Here is a 25,438-nt window from a genome sequence, read left to right as displayed (position 1 = left end):
GAGCTGACAAGAATCTAAGGCGTGCCTTAACAAGCCTGGTATATAACGACTGTCCAAGAACTTTGTTGGGTTCTTCAGCAATGTGAGAAAACATGCCCATATGTGTATAAATTGGATGAAGGATAGTAGGTAGAAGGCAGCCACATAAAAAACAAATTCACATTACATTAGACGCTAGTTGGGAGTGGTACCAATAAAGACATAATAATCAGAGGACTTTGTCCTCCTGAAGTTTCTTCCTCATCTCTAACTGAAAATAGAAGAAAAGGAAAGAGTATCACTGAGAAAGGGAAATCTCACAAATGAACAAAACTCTAGATCGTCCCTATCCCTTACATTGTGCCATTCTGTAAGTTCACTTGCTATCTTGTTCACAGCTATGGTTGCTAACCTCCAGATGGGGTCTGGAGATCTCCTGGAATTACAGCTGATCTTCAGATGACAGACATCAGCTCCTCTGGAGAAAATGGCTGTTTTGGAGAATAGACTGTATGTTGTTATACCCCACGGAGGTCCCTCCCCAAATCCTGCCCTCCCCAGACTTCAGCCCCAGATCTGCAGGTCTTTCTCAACCTGGAGTTGACAATCCTATCCACAACCTATAGTGTTTTAAATAGTAAGATTCTACAGCCTGAATCTGAAATACTAAGATTTTGCAAACTTCCTTTTAAAAGAAAAGTTTCCAGCACCCTCTTGCTTCTGGGAAACACTTGAAACCTATGTAGATTCTTATCTCAACAGCTACACAAGTAGCAAGGCCCAAGCCCCAAGAAAATATTCCAGTGCTTGGTAGTGCTAGTCTGGTAATGAACAGGGCAACTATATTTTTCCAAGGCATTTTTTTCTGAAATGAAGTGGTTTATGGTGTGATGTGAGAGAAAGAGCTGCATTATATCTCTGGAGAGGCATCATATACATTTTCCAGATAAATAAATAATGGTACCTTATGGTTGTGTCCAATCTAACTTGATTCTGGGCAAAAATAGATGATACGTGTGTCATGAATTGGGTCAAGGCAACCCTGATCTGACATGCAGACATACATGATGTTGGGGAACAAAGGTTACCAAGTGCCCTGGGGCCTGATTTGACTCAGCAGTGCATTGTGGGAGGAGAAGTTTCAGCTTTGCCCCTGCACTGATTTCCAAAACTGAAACTTTTGCAAGGGGCTTCAATGCGTGGAGTCTCACAGAGGGGCAAACAGGACCCCTGTGGTTGTTTAGGCTTGGGAAAATGGTGCAGGAGGGAAGACTGACTCCCCCCATGTTGCTCTCCCAAGATGAATCGTGCCCCCTGTGCTTGGGAATGTTAGTTCCGAGATGTCATATATATATGCAAGTCAAATTGGGAAACCTGACTCTTCTCACAATTGTCTGGTTTGGCTTTCAGTGTATGCTAGTTTTCCCATCCAGCTGACAAAGGCCAAAGCTGATTTTGTCCTCTTCTCTCCCTCTTTCCCTTTTAGCTGTGGCAGCTGTTGTGTCCCTTGAGGTAGAAACACCCAAGAAAAAAGTGGAAGTAGCAAGAGAATATACTGCCACCCTCCCGTGCACCTTCCGAAGTGCTGAAACGTCTACTGATAAAGACTTTGGTGTTTGGAAAAAAATCTCTTCAGATGTGAGCAATCATATATGCACAATATACATGAGTGTTTGTGGGAAAATATGATAAAATTAAGGAACCACAGAGGGCTCTCAGAACTGTATGAGTGGGGGCTTTTTTGGCCTTGGCTGTAAGCTGAAGAATTCTATTTTAGTCCCTGATTTTACAGTGCTATTACATAAAACTGGACAATCACTTGGTCCTGATCCAGCACTATGGTACACTGCAAGACACCTAGTCACCCGTAGGACCTGTGGCTGCAAAGGGGCAGATACATTCCCAGGCACATCAAAAGATGGACCCAGCCTGGGTTAATATCGTAATGGAGTGATTTAGAAAAAAATTCTGTGCTGTCTCTAGAGAACCTGCTCGATGCAGTTTACAATGACACAATAAAAGTTGTTAAGCTCTGCATTCAAAGCTCAGCCAGAGCCTAAGTAGCTTAAATCAAGTCTCATAAAATAATTCCCAGGCTGAAAGCAAGACTATAAATGATATTAAAAGATCAACCCCTTAATTAAACCCTGTGCAAAAGGAAACATTTTGGCCTGGCAGCTAAAAGAGAATATGGTAGGTGCCAGGCATGCCTCAAGGAGAAGGGCATTCTCCCAGTGAGGTACCAAGGCTGAAAAACCCTGTCTCTGGTCACCACCTGCGTCACTTCTGAAGATGGGGGCACAGAGAGCTGGGCTTGTGAAGAAGATCTTAGCTGTAGGGCTGGACTGGGCAGGAGAAGTCTTGACCAGACTAGTCCCTGGTTCCAAATCATTTAGGGCCTTAAAGGTAAGAAGCAGCACTCTGAATTGTAGAAACAGGTGGGCCGCCAGTGTAGGTCATTCAGCTCTAGAATGATCCTTATATCCTGTCCCTGATAATGGTCTGGCTGCCACATTTTGGACAATTTTTGGACCATTTTTTAAAAAGTAGCCCCCACATGGAGCACATTACAGTAATCTCACCTGAACATAATCAGAGCATGGATCACAGTGGCCAGAACATTCTTTGTGAGGAATAGTTGCAGTTGGTGAATCATCCAAAGCTGACAAAAGGCACCACATGCATGGAAGAGAAATGCACCTCTAACCAACTCAAGTACCTTGCCCAAAATGGAGACAGGGACGCACACAACTATTTTTTTGCACCTTAGAGACCAACAAAATTTTCAGAGAGTAAGCTTTCGAGAGTCAGAACTCCCTTCTTCAGACACCAAGAAGAAGGGAGCTCTGACTCTTGAGAGCTTACACTCTGAAAATCTTGTTGATCTCTAAGATGCCACTAGACTCAAATCCTGCTGTTCTACTGCAGATCAACATGGCTGCCCACTTAAGCACCGCTATTTTATTTGTTTATTTATTTATAGTCTGCCTTTCTCACTGAGACTCAAGACAGATAACACAGTGTAATCAGTATGATTAACAGCTGGGACTTTCAATAAACAATACAATAAGGTAGAGATTGCAGAACAGTTTGAAAACAAGCTAATATCTGATGCAGAGCTGAAACAAGTATTTTAACACCACATAATAAACAACAGTAACAGACTGCACAATAGTATAGTCTAAGGGTGTGCACTGAGAAAATTTGTTACAATTTCAAATCTGGGTTTTCTGAATGAACTCTGTTCTGTTATTGGTTTGTTTGCGGTGGACCATTGCTGATTCAGATCTAATCTGTTTGGGTCTTTTGTTATCATGTGTTTCAGCCCCATTGTGTGTGCAAGGCAAATATTGGCTGTGAATGCACAGACGCATGCTGTTTTTTTCAAGGGGTGTTGGGGAAACTAAGTTCTGGGGCAGCTGTTTTTGCACATAACAGCACCAGAATCACAGAACACAGTCTTCCCTAAACCATTGACCCACCAAGTTTTTCCTCACATACCCACACATACAACAATGGAGCCCAAAGAACGTGTGTGACAGCAGGCGCACACTGTGGTGGGAAACTGGTTGACAAAGTGGTTGCAGAATTGTGGTGGGGCAGCATCCAAGCAGGAGAGCACTCCAACCAGTGCAGCACTGCAACAGCATTAAATAAAAACCCTGCTTTTACGTATCCCTGTTTTCCAAAGCCGATAGGTGGGGAGGGATCATGCTTCTAGGACCTGATTGGCAGGGAGACAATGTCACTGCCCAGGGAGAGCTGGGGGGGGGGACCCAAGATGCACCTTCCTTCCCTGGAGTTAAATTAAAAGAATGTTTCCAAAACTGATAAGCAGGAAAGGTTCAGTCAGTGGCGGTGCTCCTCTGAGTACCGATTGGTAAGCTGTTTCCGGGATAGCACCAAAAAAAGATGCGACTTCCCCCCTCCCCCCCAATAGAGTTAAATTGAAGGAATATTTCCAAAGCCAATGGGAGGGGGAGGGGTTGGCTTGCTTCCCCTTTTGATAACTCGGTTGGCAGGGAGACAATGCCATTGCTTGGGAAGCACAGCACAAAAAATTCTCTCATGTACACTGCGTGTATTTCCCTTCCCATCAACTGAGTTAATTGGTATAACACTAAGGACTCAGCCTCTTCCCTTGGAATCCAATTGGTTAGACTTGCCATTAAGGAAAACAAGATGTTGCCAGCTGCCAGCCCAGTGTTTGCCTGCCTGTGCTGTCAATGTGTGGTAAGAATAAAAATGAAACATGCAAACTTTGAGGGACTTGTTACAGCTTCTTTTCCCAAACTGGGTTCACTGTTCAGAAGCTACAAAACAATGAATTCCAGATGTATTACTGGCTCATTTGTTTCATTTTGCACACTAGTAGTATAGTCTACAATCCCTATACCTTTATCAAAACATCTCTTTAATAATTTCCTTACAACACAGTCCTATTCCTTGTGTGAGAAAGCCCTCCTGAATAATTCAGTTATGCTTAGTTTGTGGAAAGTCAGGAGAATGGCAGCTTCAATGACCTCATCAGGCAGGCTGCTCCATAAGGCCAAGGCCATTACAGAGAATGAACGTGTATGGGAAGCTGGTAATTTTGCCTACGTGCAAGATGACTCCTGCAGTAGGCCCTGTTCATTTGAGCAAAGCTGCCATGGCATAACATAAGGAGGGACCTGCAGATATGAGGGACCAAGACCATGAAGGACTTTGTAAGCAATAGCCAAAACCTTAAAGTGAGCCTGGTAATTGATGGACAGCCAATGGCGTGACAGCAGAATGGAAGTAATATGCATGCTCCACTTAGCTCCCAATAATAACCGACCTGCGGCATTCTGCACCAACTGGATTCTCTGAGTTGACTGTGAGGGGAGACCTATGTAGAGTGCATTACAGTAGTCAAGTCTTGATGTTACCATGCCATGGAGCCAAGTGGCCAGGTCAGCAGTGTCAAGGAAGGGGACCGTTTTCTAGGCTAGACTGAGTTTGTGGAAGATGGTTGTTTGCAACTGCATTATCTTGCTTCTCTCACAGCAGCACTGGGTTCAGTATAACCCCCAGGCTCTTAACCAAGTCTACAAGGGTCAGATGAACTTCACTGAAAGTGGGCAGCACAATATCCTTCAAGATTTGTACCTTCCCAACCAGCATCACTTCCATCTTGTCTGGGTTGAGTTTCAATTTGTTCTCTTTCAGCCAACTGACCACAGTTGTCAGGCAACAATTTTGTCAGGCTATGGATGACAGGATACAGAAGACAGATCTCTGGCCTATTTGCAGTAAGACACAAGTACTTAGTCAAATGGATTTATTCAGAAATCAGATTATTCCCATATGCAGGTCCATAGGGCTACTTAGAAGCAAGGCAGGCATCTAAGCAGCATGAGTAGAAGTTGACGGGAATGACATCCTTAATGAAATTTTATTGGATGGGTTAACATACAATCAAATTAAAAGCAACTACATTTCTTTTCAGTTCCCATAAGTATACGTTCCCCACCCCCTCCCCTCCCCCTTTTCAATGCTGACTTCCAACAGCACTCCAACCCCCCATTTTCTGATCATATTTCTACACTATAATTATTAGTCTGTTACTACTGGTAAAGATCTAAAGTATATCTTATCTTATTTAATATACTTCAAAAGACCACAATTGTCCTTTGACATCCCGTTTTCTTTCTAAGTACTTTCTCATTTTCTTCCAATCTTCGAAAAATCCCTTTGGATCTTGATCTCTCAGTTTTCTCATTAATTTGTCCATTTCAGCCATGTACAACAGTTTTTGTATCCATTCTTCAATTTCAGGTGTTTCTTCTCTCTTCCAGTATTGTGCATATAATATTCTTGCTGCTGTTATCATATAGTACAATAATATCCTATCATTTCTATTAACATCTTCCAAATGTAAAGATAACAGCAACATTTCTGGATCTTTAACGACATTATACTGGAGTATTAAAGACATCTCAGCACATATTCTAGCCCAAAAGTCTCTAGCCTTGCCACAAGTCCACCACCTGACGGGAATGACATCATGTGAGAGATTTCTCTTTTACCCTTCTGGTTTACTTCTTTCTCCCCCCTCCCAATTGTAAACAATACCTTAGTGCTTTCTTTGCATGAGAACATTTCACATATTTGTGGTATCTCAATGAGTTACTAGGAGGCAAGACACAGCACTGTCTGGAAATGAGCACAAAGTCATAAACACTGGAAGCTGCTACAGTTCAACAGATAACCACCTGTGAAAGCCTGAGAAAGAATAGTTAGGACATTAGCAAAGTGACATTGGTCTATAGCTAGATACACTGTGTTCAGCAGAACAGAATCAAAATTGGCATGGATGGGGCTCAGACATGACAAATTTACTGCATCATCTACTGCATCATCATCAGATTTGGATAGAGAGATACAGAGTTAGGTGTCACATGCATATTGATGGCATCTGATTCCATAGCTATGACTTATTTCATGTTTTACATAAAGGTTGAATAACATGGAGTATAAGATTGTGCCCTGGGGAACCCCACAATACAACGCCCACCCTGAAGATATCTGGTCTCTAACAGCAACCTTTTGAGTCCATTCCACGAGGAACTATTTGAATCAGTTCAAGACATATCCTTGGATACTCACTTCTGCCTTCAAACACTTCAACAGGATATAGTCTACTATATCAAAGACTGCAGATTGATCTAGAAGGAGCAACAAAGAAGCATGGCTTTTGTTTACATTCAGATGGAGGTCATCTACTGAAGCCACCAGAGTCATCTTCATTCCATAGCCCAGCCTGCAAGCAGACTGAAAAGGATCCAGAGAAGCAGAATTATCAAGAAAGACCCAAGCCCAATTATAGTTGGTCAGCTTCTGCTCTCTCAATCACTTTGCCCAGAAAGGGCAGATTAGACACTGAATGATAATTCGCCACATCATTTTGTCTAGGGATGGTTTTTAAAGTAGCAGGTGAATAACTGATTCTTTGAGTGGGTGGGGGAAGGTATCAAGTTAGTGATTGATCTATGATAGACATCAAGTGCTTATTTATGCAGTGTTTACATAATTTTAATAACCAAGATGGGTAACAATCCAGTGCACTAGTGGCCTTCACAGATGTCAGGAATCAGGATCCTATCTGTAGCAATCACTGTAACTGGGTCAAAATGCCCATAAGCAAACCAGACAGTGTATTAGGTATTTCTACCACCTTGCCTAGCTTACAGCTGATATCCAGATCAGTGCCTATTCCCTCTATTTTCCCAACAAAGAACTTAGCAAAGGTGTTGCAGCTAATTGTACATGAGGCAATAATGGTTGAGATTTGGCAGTCAGAAGGTGTTAAGGTGACACCTTAAAGAGTTGAGATGGACGTGAACTAGCTGATGAAATGGTTGCAGAGAAATAACATTTCTTTGATACCATCACTGCCACTTCAGAGGGCTTCCAGTGGGCTCTGTAGCATGCTCTATCTGATTCTGTGCAGATGTTCTGCCTGAGTCTTTCTAGATGTCTTGCAAGCCTTTTTAGTTTACCATCTCCATGGTAAACTATGAGGCTAGCTTCTGCCATGAAGGCAGAAGATGTCAAAAAGGAACAATCTTGTCAATGGATTCAAGGAGCTTCACATTCCAGGATCCCACTGCAGCAACCACCAGGCAACTTGCTACCATGCAATTTCTGTGACTATTTATTTATTTATTTATTTATTTATTTATTTATTCACAAAGCAAAAACAGAGTATAACCAACAGTTAGGATGTTCAATGAACACAGATACAATAGGGTAAGGTAGCACAAATTTGAAAACTAGCATATAACTTAGTCTATAGTCCCTGTCCCTTACCAGCTTATTTCTTTGGGCTGTTTCTTATGACATGACTCATTCAGGCCGCACAATAACAGCAGCCGCACCCTGAAAGCCAGTGTTGTGTAGTGATTAGAGTTTCAAACTAGGATCTGGGAGATCCAGGTTTGAATCCCTTCTCTACTGCGGAAGCTCACTAAGTGACTTCGGGCCAGTCACACACTCTTAGCCAAACCTACCTCACAGGGTTGTTGTGAGGATAAAATGGAGGAAAGGAGAATGATGTAAGCAGCTTGGGTCTCTATTGGGAAGAAACGTGAGGTATAAATGAAGTAAATAAACAATAAATATAGTTAAAGAGCAGAAAAAGTTGAAAGATGGGATGAAGAGAAGAAAGCAGGGAACGGTGAGGATATGGGAGCTTCCAGGAGGAGGGAAAGAGGAAATAATATGGGGAAGTGGAAAGTGAGGTACCTTCACTCAAGTCCTTGCAGATTTCCTACCATGCAAGTTGGTCCAGCTTAGCCAGCAATGTGCAACTTGGCCAGAGTTTTCCTAGGCAGAGGCTGCCAGTGGGAGGAAAGGAGGGAAAGCTGAAGACAGAGGGACAGATAAAAGAAGGTTGGCTGGTGAATGGGAAGAAGAGAAGGAAGCAAGAAAGGGGAAGAGGCTATGGGGAGAGTGTCAGGGAAGGGAAAGAGGAAATAGTGGATGGAGTGTAAAGAGATGTTCCCCCAGCAAGTCTTTGTGGGGCCCCCTCTTATTACATGTAATTCAGAACCGAGTCATAGAGCGTGGATCAAAAAATCCACCCTATGCATCCAGGGACAGACAGGGACTATTGTTCTACAAGGCTGGGGGAAGCCCCAGATCTGCAGGAAAAAAATATGAAATGTAAAAAAATAAAAATTGCATTGAGGATTAGAACAATCCCAAAATCATAGAAACAATGACTATTTTTAAAGAAAACTATGCCACAGAGACCTTATGAGACAATGTAGTGAGATCCTGGAACTCATTTTGGGGTTAGTTAGACAACCCACAACCAGCATTGCTGAGGATTCCAAGACTCAGTCAGTTCACGGGGGAGTGGGGGACTCAAAATTGTGAAAGACAGGAGGAAGGAAAGATAAAGCTGGAGAGAGCGGGAACAGGAAAGTTAAAAAAAGGAATACTGAAGATAGGCGAGAGGAACAGGAAAAGTGGGGTTCATAAATGTGTGGGGAAAGAGGCTGATGGAAGAAACAGATGGGTGAGAGAGAAAAACAGAGGCTGCAAACACTGACTAGCAAAGAAGAAAAGCAAGTGAGACAGAGGGAGTGGAGTCGTGGTATATCCCCCTCCCTTGTGTCCTAGAAGGTTCCTTCACTTGTATCACACTATATTTAGCAAAGGTCCAACTTCTCCCTGAACAAAATATTTTGTTCTTTGGACTTGCAGAATGATTATTTTTTGTTGTTGTCTTTATGGCCAGCCATGGCATTCCTAAATCAAGAGATAATTATCAGTTTTTGAGGGGTAAGTATGGTGAAGGCAAAAATGTTTGCATGCGTCTGTTCCTCCCTTTAAAATACTTTTCATACTTAACATACATTAATGACAAGTGAAAGATTTGTACCACAAAAATTAAGGCTGTATTTCTGTATCAGTCAGTAAAGCTACTTGAATGTAATTGGAATTACTTCTGCATAAAGATGCAAGTTTTTCATATTTATTCCCTTCTTTCTTTTCCAGAAAGAATTTGTTAACTGGTACTTTGATGGTGGAAAAGAACCACCATATATAGACACGACTTACAAGGATCGTGTGAGCCTGTCTGGCAACCCAAGCAGCAACAACCTCACCATCACCCTCAGTGATGTGACTATGGATGACAATGGAACCTATGAATGTTCAGTTCGCATGCGCCATGATCCCCCGGTGAAAAGTGCACGGATGGATCTTTTTGTCCTGGGTAAGGCATTACATATGCCATAAGTTGGTTCATTGCAAGGCAGTGCATTACAGGCAGCAGAAAGCAGTGACTACAGTGAAGAGGAAGTACGCAGCTCCAGAAAAGCACACTGATTCTCTGTCCTATTGTAACAAGAGACAGCTGTGTCATTATTCTAGTCCACTATGTAGAGTTGTGCTATAGATAAGAGGTGGGAACTCTTCATTAACCGAGAGGAAGCAATGACAACCACCTGGTCTTTTACTTAATTCTGGAATATGAAACAATAAGATTATTGTCATAAACAAAACAGACACATTGTAGCGGTTGTGGGGGAGGACAAATACTGTAACAGGCCACTACCAGTTATGAGAGGGTTATAAAAGCAGAAAACATGTTTGCGCTTATCTGTAAAGGATATTTATCAAGACGTCATCTGTGCTGTCCTATATGGGCAGTGCATGTGTGCAGGCATAGAATCATAGAGTTGGAAGGGGTCATACAGACCATCTAGTCCAACCCCCTGCCCAGTGCAGGATCAGCCTGAAGCATCTCTGACAAATATTCATCCAGCCTCTTCTTGAAAACTGTCAGTTTTTATCAACATCTAAAGCTGTAACTCCATTGAAGTCACCTGCCAAAATTATTTGTAAGTTAGTCCATCCAATTGTTTCTGTAGATCCTTGAAGAAATTGTCCTTAGCACCATTAGATGCGTAAATCCCAATCAGCAAAATCTTTTCCGTATTCCAAATAATTTCCACGGCTATGTATCTGCCTTCCACATGGTTAAATATCATTTTAGGTTGCAATTCATCTTTAATATATAAAACAACTCCTCTTTTTTTTTGCTTCGATGTAGCTGCAAATTCCCTTCCCAATTTAGCATTTTTTAAATATTTCACATCTTGTTTCTTAATATGGGTCTCCTGTAAGCAAATTATATTGCAATTCTGTTTAGATAGCCAATGGAAGATAGTTTTACGTTTAGAAGGTGAGTTCAGTCCATTTACATTCCAAGATATGATTTTGCATTCCATAATCAAATTCTGGATCTTTTAAGTCTTTTTCATTGTGCATAAAAAATCTCTCCATCTCATGACTGGACCTAATCGTTTTCTTGACTGTTTGATATTCAAAACTCAAACCCTCTGGTATCTCCCATCTATATCTAATATTCAAATCCTTCAACATTTGAACCAATTCTCTGTATTTCTTCCTTTCCAACAAGACTCCCCTAGGTAGCTCTTTCATTATTCGCACTTTCCCCCCAGCAATTTCCAAAGGGTTTTGAAACTGCTTACAATATCTTCTCTTGTTCTTTTTGTTGTAAATTGCACTATCATATCTCTTGGTAGATTTTTTTGAGCTGCATATTTTGAATTAATTCTGTAAGCCACATCCAGAAGAGCCGCAACTTCTTCCACTTCCTTGTCCAAAAATTCTGCAAGTATTTCTGATATCTGCTCTTGGGCTGATTTCCCCTCTACTTCTGGGACTCCGCGAAATCTGAGTTGTCTTTCCATGTGTTTACATTCCATCATGGCCATTCTTCCTTGCAAACCATTGGTTTCTGTCTTAAAAGAAGAAGACAATTTATCAACTTCATCTTCCATTACTTTAACTTTCAACTGCGTCGTTTGTAATTCCTTCTTGACCTCATCAATACTCTTGGCTACTTCTGCCACCTCCGATTTAAGTGTCTCTTTAAAGTCTTTTGCCATATCCCTTATCATATCCTTAATCTCTTTATTTCCATCCGCCATTTTCTTATCAAGGCTCTCCAACGCTGACTGCCACTCCTTCTTTGACATCGTGGGGCTAGCTTTACCTCGCTCCCACGAGTCCGCTCTCTTCCGCAACTCCGTGGCAAAAATAATTTATTATTTTCAAAGTTGTCCTCTATTTTAAACAAATTCTTCTCCAATTAAAAAATTCCGGTGTCCAAAATGGCGGGCGTCTTTTCTCTATGGTTTTGACTCGAAGCTTCTGCCCTTATCCTTCTCCAAGATGGCCCACTTCCGCTTAGGTCTTGCCCTTGCCCTTTCCCTTTTCCAAAATGGCACACTTCCTTTTCCGGGTTCCCTTTAGCCGCCCTTCCAACCCGTTAGTCTATTGCTTTGACGCACTTCCTGCTCCGTCACAGCCACACAGCAGTTCTCGTGTTTCTTCAAGTTTCCCACAGTTCACTATCTCTCTTAGACCGCAGGTATGTAAACAATAATCACTTTTCCGCTCTAATTCTTCTAAATAAATTCTTTTTAACTCAGTCACTTTGCCGGAACATAGCTAGTAAGTTTTTAAAACTTAGCAATCTTTATCTTCCGAATTAATTCAGTTCCTCTTATCAAAATTCTTCTCGAAAAGAGAGATAGCAATCTTTACCTTAACAGTTCTACTTGCGGGTTGTAATCGCTGTTTCAGTACTCAAAATGTTCCAAATTAGTCCAAATTAATTGCTGAAGCTTGGGTACGATGATCTTATGTCAATTCAATGACTCCAAAGCTGCTGCAGAGTTCTTTGCCATCCTTCATAGAGCGGGACCTCAAGGCTGGGTGGGCGATCATTGCGCAGATCTCCCCCCACAGCCGAGATCAACGCACCCTCTGGATTATGAGCGTTCACGCCTGTTCTCCACCTGAGAACAGGGGGCCGCAGGTGATCTAGCACCCCACTAGCCCTCACAAACAGCGGCTCGGACAGCTCCACTCCTGAGCTGCGTCAGACCACCATGATCCCAAACCGGAAGTCCCCGGGGGCTTCAGTAGACATGATTGCCTTCCAAATATATACCCAGAGTACTCTCAGCAGAGTTTCAGGTCCCTCAGGCAAATCCCCAGGCTACGAGCCACAGGCCAAGAGCCTTTCAAAAGGTCACTTCCTGCCTAGCCCAGCACAGCCCCGGAAGATTCACAGTGTGTGAAGGCACTCCACTCTTCCCTCACACCACCTTCTCACCCTTTTCAGCACAAGGCTGGGGAGGGGGAACACCCATCTCTCAGCTGCTTATAACTCAGTGGGAGACCAGCAAAGAAATAATAGAGCCGGAGATTTCACAGTAGGGCAGGAGAGAGAGATGTGTGTCTCCACAGGTGATCATTTGACCATCTTTTACAGGTATATGCAGCTATATTTTCATCATCATAGTCACTGTGCAATCCCACATGGGACAATATCAAGCCAACTTACCATATTTGGATGGTGGATGTGTAGCTGTCTGTTGAACAGACACCATAATGCTACTTTTCTAATCTGTGCTTCCTTTGCCAATAGCTGTAAATGGTATAATGGTTAACAAAACTCAAGAAAGAGGACCACAGCACTGTTTTGCAGGAGAGACCCTGTGTCCCTTCTTTGTACCACCATAAGCAATAAAAGGATGTGGATCCTTCCTCATTCCTTCATTCTGTTCAAATAAAAGAGAAGTGTGGGTTGCACTCTGAGTGAGGGCAACAAGCATTCACCTTTCTCCTTTCAGGGAAAAAACCCACCTTGGGAACAAACAATCTTTTTAAAGGGTGGGTTATGCCTAAGGGCTTTTAGTTTGCTAACCCTACAGGCTAATGTAATAAATGTGAAGAAGGTGGTTGAAAGGGGGAGGTAACAGGTAGCCATTGGCTCAAAGAGTTGGTCATGGGTATAGCAAGAACAAAGCTGAGACTACAGTGGGGCTCTGGATATGATACCAAAGGGTGCTTATTAAGCAAATCCTTCATAAAGATCTTCATTTTTGACCTAGAGACTGGTATGCTATACTGTGAGACGTATGCTAGCATCACAGTTGGATGTTGAATTCACTGTTGTTGTATATATTGAGTATTATAAGTGATTGGTTAATTCCTACATAAATATTTTTGTGTTGAACAATTGATTAGAACATTCTTAACATATGAATTCTGTCTTTTTAAAGGTTTTTCATTGTGGGTATTAATTTCATTCCCTGGGAAGTAATTCAGGTATCTCAGTAGATTTTTTCCCTTTGGGAACACCTCTGTTGTCTTGCACCAATTTCTTGCTTTCTGCCTCAGCCAGGGTTGAAAACTTTGAGAAATGGTCTCATCTGGAGTCTCATCAAGGGTGCTACTACAGTAGTAGAGGTCATGAGAACCAACAGGCTCAATATACAGAGGGTTAGAGGGAAATGACAGAACAGGACATTTCTTATCAACAAGCAAATGGCATGTTTCCTTTCTAGAGGAAGAAACCCTAGTATCGATTGAATCAATACTCGCCCTGTGAAAAGAACCTGCTGAGAGGGTTATACGTTCAATTTTTCTAGGAGAACCTGAAGGTGAAATTTCTTCAGGTTACCAAGAATCAAATGCAGATGAGCCCATATCTGAAACCTCAGATTAGCAGCCAATCATCCATGGACAGGAAGATGTTGCATCCCTGTTTTCTTAGATTACCACTACGACCTTTGCAGAGCAGTTGGGTGCAATTGCCAGGCCAAAGGGCAGGACTCTATAATGCAGGAGTGATGTGCCACGCTGGAACTTTCTGAAAATTCAGTATTTTAATATGAAAATACACAGCCAACAGGTCTAGATCACAAACCACATTTTGATCACAATCACAAACATCAGCAAGATGTTGCTGATATACTTTATTTACATGAAGAAAGGCTTAGATCTAAAATACCCTTTTCCCTCTCCTGTTTGTTAGGAAATACGTTAAGTAGAACCCCCGGTGCTGCTCTTTCATAGGCACCAGTTCCACTGTTGCCTTCTGTAGAAGAGTGGAAACATCTGACAGCAGTTTATATGAAGGAGTAGGAGGGCTGGATGAAAGAGGAAGGTTGTGCAAATGAGACCTGAATTCTAGGGCATAGCCTCTGATAAGATAGCTAGGACCCAACGGCCTGAGGTAATGGCTTCCTATGAGAGTGGGACAACTGCCAGATCACTCGGGGAAACAGGAAACTTGAGAAGGCTGACTGTAAGAAAACCCTATTTATGACAGGAGATGGTTAAGAGACTGGAACATGGTCTGTCTCTTTTTTGAGTGGAACTTTCTCCTAGGCAGACCATGAGACTGCATATATGAAGATATATAGGGAGGACAGAAAACAGATTAAGGTTCAAAGTATTGTTGCCTATGACCTCTATAGTAAGGGGTGTAGGGCCTAGAATACTTTGGTCTATGAGGGGTTGTTGTATCTGTTTTGCAGATTTTGTAAAGTGCATCGTCTGTTTAAAGACTGAAGAGATCTGATCCCTCAGATGGGAGGTCCTCTATCCCAGTCTATTCTGCATGCAAGCAAACATGATTCCTCAAGGAGATGGTAGTAGCAAGCTGAAATGCAGAACAATCTGCCACATATTTAGAAGTGTTAATCTGCTACTTAGGCAAGACCTTCAATTGCAGCTGTGTTTTTCTTCTGGGATAAGTCCAAAATAAGGAACAATTTGTTCTGCTTAGGAACAATTAATAATATTCCATGATCACTTTGTAGTTCAGATCTTAAAGGTAAGGGCTGAAAAGGAATAGACTGCATCGTTGCCTCCAACTGCATCCAATCTGTGGCCCTTCTTATCCACTGGAGTGAATGATGGGAACCCCTCTTCTTCCCTTGGAGTGCTTCCACAACAATAGAATTAAACGCCAGCTGATTGAAGAGGAAGGGGCATCCATTCTGGTCCTGTAAAAATGCCCTGTTTTCTTTAGTGGTGCAAGAATAGAGACAGGTTCCAGCCATAGACCCTCGGTGATATCCAGAACACTTGGGATTGCCACCAGATCCATGAATTCTGTGTGGATAACTTTAAAGACTAGATCAGATACTAGAGGTGCAGAAGAAGTCACCTCAATTTCTAGAAATTGCACTAAATAGCACCAGTGACATTTAGCTGGCTGGGATCTATCATCCAAGGAGCCATAGGAAGTGTAGGACCAGTCATAATAATATTGCAAATACCCTAGAGATCCAGCAAAAAAAAATTGGGATTCTGAGTAGTGTTCTGGTCTCTTTACTCATGGAGAGTATTCAGAAGAATATGCTCCTCAGTGCCTTTTGTATGTTGGACAATGATGTACCACAGCTGTTGAAACAGATGCAGGAATCTCAACACCCTTTCCTATTAAACTTCACAGAACTGAGCAAACCTCCTGTGAGGAGTTCTAACAAAGGGAACAAAAATGCCTTTTCTTCAGGTTTCTAGGAGTCAGCAGCATGTCTCCAAGAAACATGAGCATTGGTACCGGCTTTTGCCTGGAGCCACTTGCAGTGGTTCCTGGTGTGTTTGTTTTCTTTTCCTGCCTTTTTGCCAGGAGGTTGGATCGTGGCTTCTTTGATAGTGTCAGAGTGGTGACTAGAACTGAGATTGGGACCAAAGTTGATGTTGAAACCAACCTCATGGCTGATGGAACAGATGCCAGTTTGGCTTGGTTTTGGGATGTAGCTCTATATGTTGAAGGGCTCAGGTAAGGTAGAACCAAAGAGGACTTTCTCCCACAAACGTGCCTTGATCTGTGAGGCCCTGTCACAGCAGGCTTGCAGGGTTAAGGCAGCAAACAGAACGTATCAACATGTCATCAGGGGCAGACAGGTAATTAAGGCCACTGGGAAGAATCTTGGGGGGCCAATGGACTGGGGGAGCTACACCCCCAACTGGGGCCATCCCAATCCAGAGGGGGGTGGCATGAGCTAGAGGTATGGGGAATGAGGGCATACCATGATGAGGGGTGCGTCCACCCAGCCTGCTTTGCCATGACAAGGGAAATGCCAGGACCCCCTGGCCTCGCCCTGCCCAATCGCTCAGCTTAGCTGGCCTCCTCCTGCTTGGGGCTGTCCAGGCAAGTGCTCCCCCTTCCTTTGGGGGGTGGGCCCCTATTTCTAGTGCCATTTCTACTCCTCAATCTTCCCCATGCAATATGTTCCCCCCGAGATACAGTAAACATAACAGTCAATCAACAGACTGAGAGACTTCAGCACTACAACTGGTACAATTCTTAAACAGAGTTTTCTGTGCCATTTCAGAAAGATAAAACTCTGAATTCTTAATTTACTGGAAGGAAGGCTGAGCAAACAACAACAGGTACAAAAAAACCCTTTCCTTTCAGAGACATACAACACCAGAGGTTTAGATAAACTTGACCTCTCTCTGCAACAGGAGAGCACTGAGGCCCAGGTGCTCCACACCCCTCTTACACCAAAAAGGTTGGGAAAGCCCTCATATGCTACCAAGAGCTGTAGAATTTCCCGTGACAGGTTTGTGGCTGCATAGCATCTATGCGGGATTGCACAGTGACCAGAATGGTGAAACCATTTTAGGAGCACTGCAACAGTTTCCCTCTTTACCTTGCTTAATCATCAAGTTATGCTTTTCTCTCCTGCTCTAGTGGCTCCATCCATACCGGAGTGCAAAATTATAGGGACTGCAGTGTACGGACACAACATTAACCTGACCTGCAGTTCTCAGGAAGGATCCCCCAAACCTCAGTATTCCTGGCAAAGGTTTGATGTACAAAATCAACAAAAGGAACTCACAAGAGCAGTAGCATCAGGTATGAGAAATTTAATTGCCTGACAATACTTTGTGGAATAGCTCTTTTTCTCTTTCTCAGATTTGAAAAGTGTTTTAATTATTAATTTTTGATAGGAATTAATAAACATTGGTTGTTGGGCTGCACTGGTTAGAATCTCTCTACTGCCATGAGCTAGCAGGTAGCCTTCAATAAGCCACTTATTTCAGTCCCAGCTCCCCAGCTGTACTGTAGGGTTAATAATAACAGTGACTTTGGTTGTTGTGGGTTTTCCGGGCTGTGTTGCCGTGGTCTTGGCATTGTAGTTCCTGACATTTCGCCAGCAGCTGTGGCTGGCATCTTCAGAGGTGTAGCACCAAAAGACAGAGATCTCTCAGTGTCAGACAGACAGACAAGCCCAATGCTCGACAATGCACGCATTGTCATCAATCTGACAGACCGTCAACTCTCACCAGAAGAAACCTCCATCTTGGCAAAGGGAGGAAACTTTGCAGTCACCCCCACCAGAATTCCTGTGGAAGACATCATTGCAAATGTAGAAGCTGCCATTCGTCATCTACCTGAAGAGGAAGCTGAGGAAATAAGAGGCGAGACAGCCAGGATTCTACGAAAGGCAAAGCTTCCCACCAGCAATATAACGCGCAAGGAGAGAAATGCCATCAAGACCCTCAATGCAGATCCAGACATCATCATTCTACCAGCTGATAAAGGCAATGCTACAGTGATCATGAAAACAGAGGAATACAAAAAGAAAAGACACTGAGAGATCTCTGTCTTTTGGTGCTACACCTCTGAAGATGCCAGCCACAGCTGCTGGCGAAACGTCAGGAACTACAATGCCAAGACCACAGCAATACAGCCCGGAAAACCCACAACAACCATCGTTCTCCGGCCGTGAAAGCCTTCGACAATACAACAATGACTTTGTTCACTGCTCTGAGTGGCCACTAATCTGCCCAGAAGAACTGTAGTTATTAAATGTATTTCTTAAAGATAATCCAGTCAGAATGGTGAAGGAAATGTGTGGTAGCCTTGGTGTTTTTGTCTTATGTAGCCCAGTTAGTAAGTACATATCGGTTACAGACCCCTTCTCTTGCTGGTGAAGTGTGCCATCAAGACATAGCTGACTCATGGCAACCCTTGGTGGGGTTTTTATGGCAAGAGACTTAACAGAGGTGGTTTGCCATTGCCTGACTCTGCACCCCTGGACTTCCTTGGAGGTCTCTCATCCAATTACTAACCAAGGCTGACCCTGCTTAGCTTCTGAGATCTGATGAGATTGGGCTTGCCTGGACTATCTGGGTCAAGGTACCCCTTCTCTTGCCTTCCTATATTAAAATGCAAAATCAAAAAGTGTTATGAGTTTGATGGATGGGTAGAATTGTGTTTTTTGTCAACAGTGATGTAATAATAAGCACTATGCAAAACTATGCACACTAAAATCACATACCTTTTTCATACAACTGTTTTTAGTCCTTTACTGTTGTGCTTTTACTTCTCAAAAAATGAACACCTGGCACAAACCAAGGGCTTGCCAAAGCATCTTAACAGATTTCCATCTCCCTTTGTGTATCTCTTTTTTGTGGCCAGGTTCACAAACTTTGATTTCCGATTAATAAATCATGGGCCTGGTAAGGCAGAAGTGGCACTCCAGTGCTCTTCAATCAGTAGATCTATTTTCATTGAGGGTAGGCCCATAATTCTACCCTGAAGTCTTTTAAAACTAACACTATCCATTAATAAAATTCAGCATAATCATCTGGTTCTTTTCTCATGACCATTAAAATCAGCTCTTCAGTGTATGCTTTTATCCACTTTAAAGTCCTAAATTAACTAAGTTAGATGACTACTTACATATGCCGCATGTCACATTACTATCACATGTCATCATTTGGTAAGCTGGTTGCTTGCCAAGTGACAAAATTGTGTTACCTTATTGCTTCAAGTGTGCATGTTAAGGATCTCCCTTCCCCATGTGACTTGGTTTTAAGATGATGTGGTATTCTGATGGGAAAATGAAGATATCTGAGGTTTTTAAGTCCACATAAATCAACCTGGGTCAGCGGCAAGGAAAAGTACATCTGTCTGTATTGCAATAGATACCCCTGGTGAAAATGAAGACACTACCCACTGCAAATGCTGTCCCTTTCTCTTGCCATAAGACAACAACGAAAGGCTGTTCCTCCCAACCCAAGCATATTTGTATGTTGTGTTGAATATGATTGCACAAGTATCAAAAGCATATGCCTGTTCATTATCGGCTTGCCTTCTCCATAATATAGTTTGTAATCCCCCCATTCCAATATTGTTAAACCTAGAGGTTTCATTATTTTCCCAGCTAACTCTCATAACAATGCCCTGAAATTCAGGGAATGCTTACATTAACATTTTTATTCTTTTTCAGTTGCTCGTGGATAATTATTCTGTGGGTTTTTGCAGAGCTGAACTGCACACCCTCAAATAACATCAGTAGAATATACTGGGAGGGTTAGGCCTTCTCTGCTCCTCCAATTAAGAACTCTGTGATGTGACTTAAAATTTATTTTCAACACACTTCTTTGGTTGTTAGAAGTCCTGAAAACTGTTCAAGTTAGTCACCAAGAAACATGTGCTTGCTGTACACAGGATGACCTATAGGTGGAAGCACCGCACCAGAAATAGGCCTTGGTGGTTACTAACATCACCAATCCCTCTCAGGAATGGAGTTCTTCCCTTCATTCCCCATAAAAAATAAGTTTATGCCAGTCCCTTTTTGCATTTTTTTCTGGCAATGTATAAGGGAGTTAGAAAAAATGCAATTTATAAAAAGGTACAAGAAGTTTCATATCTAGTGTCCAACTAATATTACATGAGACCTCAACTGAGAGATTTTATACATTGTCTGCTCAATGTATCCCAGTGGAGAATTCCTAGTTTATAATGTTTTATCAATTTGTATACATTTTCTGTGCTTCCATGTACCTGTGCACAATCACCAGTGTCTATGCATATTATTTAGTCAGCTTATATTTACCCATTGTTTATGCGTGTGCGTGCATGTCTGTATATGGAACTAAAGTTAGGCAGGCTAACAGGGTCCTGCTCCTTTATTATTTATTTATTTAGCTGGTTTATTTATAGCCTGCCTTTCTCACTTAGTCTCAAAACTGATTACAGAGTAAAGAAAAAATGTAATTGTACAATCCAAGACTTATAGTAAACAACACAAAAAGAATAGGAATACAAAATTCAAAGACAAATCAAGTAACAGTTAACAGCAAATTACCTAAGGCAAAGTTATTGTGTGAGCAATGCAAAATATGGGGTTCTTCTGTGCAGCCCACATGGGAGAGTACCAAGCTACACACTCACAAGGAGGTGGGGTGAATCTCTCTCAAGTTATCATTTAATAATATAAAACTTAATCATACTATGTAATAAACTCGTATTTTAAAAGTTTGCAAATGTTCAGGCAAAATGGGAGATCTGCCCATAAAGATATAAGCACTTGCAACAATTTAAAATTGCATAGTGTTTGCTCTCCTTTTAATTTCTTTTAAACAAAGACTGGAATACAGCTTTAATTATAACTACCTTCTGTGATGTAAACCTCTACAGTATAATGCGAGACAAAAGTGTCTGATTATAACCAGTCAGCTATCTTGCAGATTTCCCCCATTTTTATTTATTTTTTAAAACAAGGAATGCAAGACTACCACATGCTATGTGCAAATGAAGTCTAAAGTGCAATGCCCACCGTAACTGCCTTACAAATATGAAATAAAGGTACCTTTCATGGAAAAAACAGTGAGGAGGTAGCCAGAAATCTGTTAAAGTGAAATCACCAGATAAAGGGGCCTTGAGCAGTATGTTGGTATGCCAACCGGATGATAGACCCTACATATGTATCAATGGGATGGACAGACATCCATTCGCCTTTGATTCGAGTCCAAAAACCACACAAACAGATGCAGTTCTGAACAAGAAAACACCTTCTCCTAATTAAAACAAAATGACAAAGCTCTTTTGAACTGTAGTGAATGCATTATCCTGTGTCCTGTATTGTGAGTTTTGTAGAATACAGGCATGGTGATTTTCTGAAACAAGTTAAAGAGAACAAGAAAACATAGCAGGAAAAGGATGACAGGCTAGAGTAAATTTTGCCAAACTCAGCCCAGAAGACAGGTTCAGTCCTAGGCACTGACAAGCCATCACAAAGATGGTCACTCCCAATGGCAAATGGCCAGGGCTTGGGGGATGCCAACATAAGGTGCAACAGTACCCAGGACAGGGACCACTGAGGAACCAGCAGTAACCTTGGAAAATAAAGCCTAAACATCCCGTTGAGGAATTGGTGGAAGTAAGATAAGAGAGCACAGGCTTGCCTTTAATGTGAACATGAACGGAGCCCAAGGCAGATAGGTGATCCTTATGAATTAGAGTAGCAAAAAAAATCCTCTAAGTTCAGGGTGTATAGATAACCAAATATAAAGAGTAAAAGACAACTCTCAGCCATAGTGCCCTTACTCTACATCTACTCTGATTTTTTTTTTTAATTTGGAATCGTAAAACATCCAAGTGGAAACCCCCCTGGTCAGGAGTACCTATATGGAAATTACCATAGAATGGATCAAGCATATCATGCTGACAAGGGCATGAAACTCAAAATGTGAGGAAACAGTGTGCCCAGTTGAATCACGCCCAATATCAGAGGAGGTGGCATGTACCTCTGTTTGGACCAATCAAGTAATGTAAAAACACAATTTGCCTGGACCCCAAAAGGGTACCGGCTAACATGTCCCCTTCAATAGGTAAAAGAACTTAGATACAAGGGAAAAATTAATGGGATGCCTAGACTAGGCAACTTGTCCATACGTGTAGGAACATGTCTCCAGAGATCACTGTCCATTCTAGAACGGTACTCGTGTCGTGGCATTAATGCTAATTGTGAACTTGTTCATCTTCAGAACTACCTGCTGCAGGACAACTGGCAGCAGAATGATATTATTAAAAAAAAAACATTAATGAGTGGAACTCAAAACGGTACTCAACCCCTTTGGCCTGGTGTTGTCTGGGCCCGGGATGTAGACTCTCTGTATGGAAATTCTGTCAAATTTGCTCAGATGCAGAAGACCCTAGAATCTGCCCAAGGGTTAGCAATGCTGCGCATTCTCACTGTTGTGGTAACAACTGCCATGGTGTTGACCATTTAGGCTTGACTATCTTTTCCCCAATATATGTTTGTGACAAAACAAGAGCATAACACATGGTTTTAAATTCCAGTACCTAAATATGTAATGTGTTTCCACTGTCAGACCATTCATCCTTATATAACAGTATCATAACCAAACACACTTCAACTATGCAATGAAGCATCAGTTGTTGGCATAACATGATGCTGTCTAATATAAAAGGGTATACCCCTGACCAAACTAATGGTCTCCCTGTCCCCTTTCATGGCTCCTGAGGATTGTCTCAAGATGGACAAACTCACGAACAGAGAAATGTGGGGAATGACCTGAAAATCCCTTGGCAACCATTTCTGTAAATGTATGTATGTCACATAGTAAAGGGTACTATTGACATGGCAGTTGACCCTTGTCACAACAATTTCCATATGCTCCAGGTAAGTTGGAGTCATTTGTCGGAGTCTAGCCTGGGGGCAGAATGACCCTGGTACTCACATAGTCCAATATTGCATCACTGTGGACACAAAACTCTGGATAGGCTGCAGTTGTGACCCTTCTGTCAAAACACCAAAGCTATTTGTAAACATACCACATCATATCACAATCTCAGTTATAAATTAATTCAAAAGGTGGTGCAGCAAATAGACCAACCTAGGGTTGTAAGACAGACTAAGCTGGTTCCTTGCAATCGGTGAACACTCTGGGCGTTGTTAAGACAATAACGAAAAAGGGAAGATCTGTGTATAGAATATCCTGCCTCAGTATTTGCATCACAGCTCGCTGTGCAAACGTCACTGATAGAGATATGGAATAACCGTCCTCCAAATCCGTGTCAGCAACCGATCAATTAACCTGTACGAAAAATAGTGAAGAGGAGAATGTAACCATTCCATCCTTGATACTGTAAGTATAGCAAACTGTCTGATATCTGGTACAGGCTAACAACATCCACCCATTCCTTATTTACTAAGAAAAAAAGGGGGGGGGAGCCGTAACTAGAGTTCCCTGAATGGTCCCTCTGCATTAAGGGACCAATTTTCTTCCTCTAATGCTAATAAGAAATTATTTGCAGCTGTCATAATTAATATACACAGAAGTTTCTGAAGTCTAAGCCGTGATGATTGTTCAGTATGGCTAAGACCCAACAAACAAAAGTCATTAATCACGTTCGAGGAATAGGATATCAACCATTCAGGAGACCCCCTAAGGTCCTTGTGATTGTGCTTACTGCAATGATTTTAGGACTATACAGAAGCTCCCTTCCCACCTGAAGCAACGGTGGTGAGCTGGAGGGATGTTGCAACACCAATCAGTTATGCTACTGACCCCAAGAGAGTTCTTTTCTACTGAGAAATACCCTCATCCATATGAGAAAGCAGGAAAGTACCCTTAGAGTCATCTACTCCAAACATAGTCATGGGGGAAGGGGGGAGTTGGATAATGCCCCCAAACATTATCACTTCCCTGCCCCTGGTGAGGCATCTACAAAGTGTCTTCCTATGTTCATTTGCTGTGTAGATGTTATAATCTCCATTAGTAATGTGGTGACCATAAAGTACACAGTGGAGAGGTTAGCAATAAAAGATGACTGGCTCCCCCTGAGATATAGAGGGTAGCCATCTATAATAGTCCAATATTTAGCAACATACAAATTTTAAAAACTGCTGCAGAATATTGACTTTGCCCAGTCCCTCAAGTTTTCTGCCCTCATCAGAGAGGGAGGGGAGAATACAATAATGGGCGATAAATTTCTTATAACTAATGGAGATGGTGCAAGCATGCCACCCAAGATGATCAAGCATTAATTATGCCCTTAAACATGAGTTCCAACCATTAGATGTTATTGGTAGGTCAGCAGGTTCCCATGGATAGGAAGGCTATGATGGAAACTGAATCTGAGCAGGGGCTTGTTCATCACCCTCATACTTAACGAACAAACAAGTCCAATACTTGTCAGAGAAGCATGCAAAGACCCCCATAAAGGGAAACAGATCCTGCCTGGATTCTATCACAGCAGTGTGTCATGAGACCAGAGAAGTGGGTTTTTTTTGTTTTGCATTGGCCAGTAATCAAACCCGGTTCAACTGTTTGGAAGGTAACTATGCTCCTCAGTACATCACCAACCACTTAATCAAATAAGAAGGCATCATGTCGGCTGCAGCATGGGGCCAACAAATGTGGACTCCGATCTCGCAGATTCAATGGGGAAAAAGAATTTTCTGATCCAATAGAGATGACTGACCACTAGGAAGATCCTGCAACAGAGTGCAGCTCTCTCTCTCTCTCTCGGGTTGCCTGACGCCAACCCCTTCAACTTCAGTGTCTGTTACTAGTCCACAGCTTGTTTATCCAGTCTTGAAGAAATCTTGGTTCCGAGGAGGTCATGGATCTGAGGGGTCTTAGATCCAAAGGAAAACCTGACTCCAAACAGTGTCTCGGATCCGAGAAACGTTTTGGATCCGACGGATCTCGGTTCCGAGGGAATTTCTCTGATCCGAAAGACCTCAGCTCCGAGAGGGTCTCAGATCCAAGGTAGGCCTTGGATCCGAAGGATCACGACTCCAAGCAAGGTTTCAGATCCAACAGAGGTCTCAGATCCAAGGAAGGTCTCAGATCCAAAAGAAGTTTCAGAGCACAATACTTTTCACCGCTCCAGCCCAAGATGGGCACTCCTTCATGTCAGAGTATCAGTTTGGTAGACACCCTTTAGCGGCAGATGACTTAACTGCCCAGGGGTCATAGCTCGAGTGCCTCATGACAGATGCCTGTGGCTGGAGCTTTCCACACACCTATCAGCGGCAGATGACTTAACTGCCTGGGGTTTGGAGCTTGTTGGACGCCCATTAACAGCAGATGACTTAACTGCCTAGGGGTCAGAGCTTCACGGATGCCCATTAGCGGCAGATGAGTTCACTGCCTAGGAGTCAGAGCTCGTTGCACGCACGTTAGCGGCAGATAATTTCGGAGCCTGGGGCCATAGTTTGCTGTATCTCAGAGCTGAGCAGACACTTCAAAGCGGCAGTTGACACAGTTGCCAGAGGAACAGAGCCTATCGGAATTATTCCTCAGTGTAGGC

At 42.5% G+C, this 25,438-nt stretch overlaps 1 protein-coding gene across 1 annotated transcript in view; it reads left to right on the top strand.

Annotated features, from left to right (window-relative positions):
* The window catches only part of GPA33 (glycoprotein A33), a 40,117-nt gene that overhangs the window by 6,687 nt on the left and 7,992 nt on the right, over window positions 1-25,438 (top strand). The window contains exons 2-4 of the mRNA XM_054974864.1: window positions 1,466-1,617; window positions 9,511-9,730; window positions 17,051-17,215. Coding sequence (XP_054830839.1) covers window positions 1,466-1,617; window positions 9,511-9,730; window positions 17,051-17,215 — 537 coding nt within the window. The remainder of the gene's footprint in view (window positions 1-1,465; window positions 1,618-9,510; window positions 9,731-17,050; window positions 17,216-25,438) is intronic.

This window comes from Eublepharis macularius, chromosome 3, assembly GCF_028583425.1.
Source record: "Eublepharis macularius isolate TG4126 chromosome 3, MPM_Emac_v1.0, whole genome shotgun sequence".
Lineage (NCBI taxonomy): Eukaryota > Metazoa > Chordata > Lepidosauria > Squamata > Eublepharidae > Eublepharis > Eublepharis macularius.
This window is presented reverse-complemented; position numbering and strand designations above follow the sequence as displayed.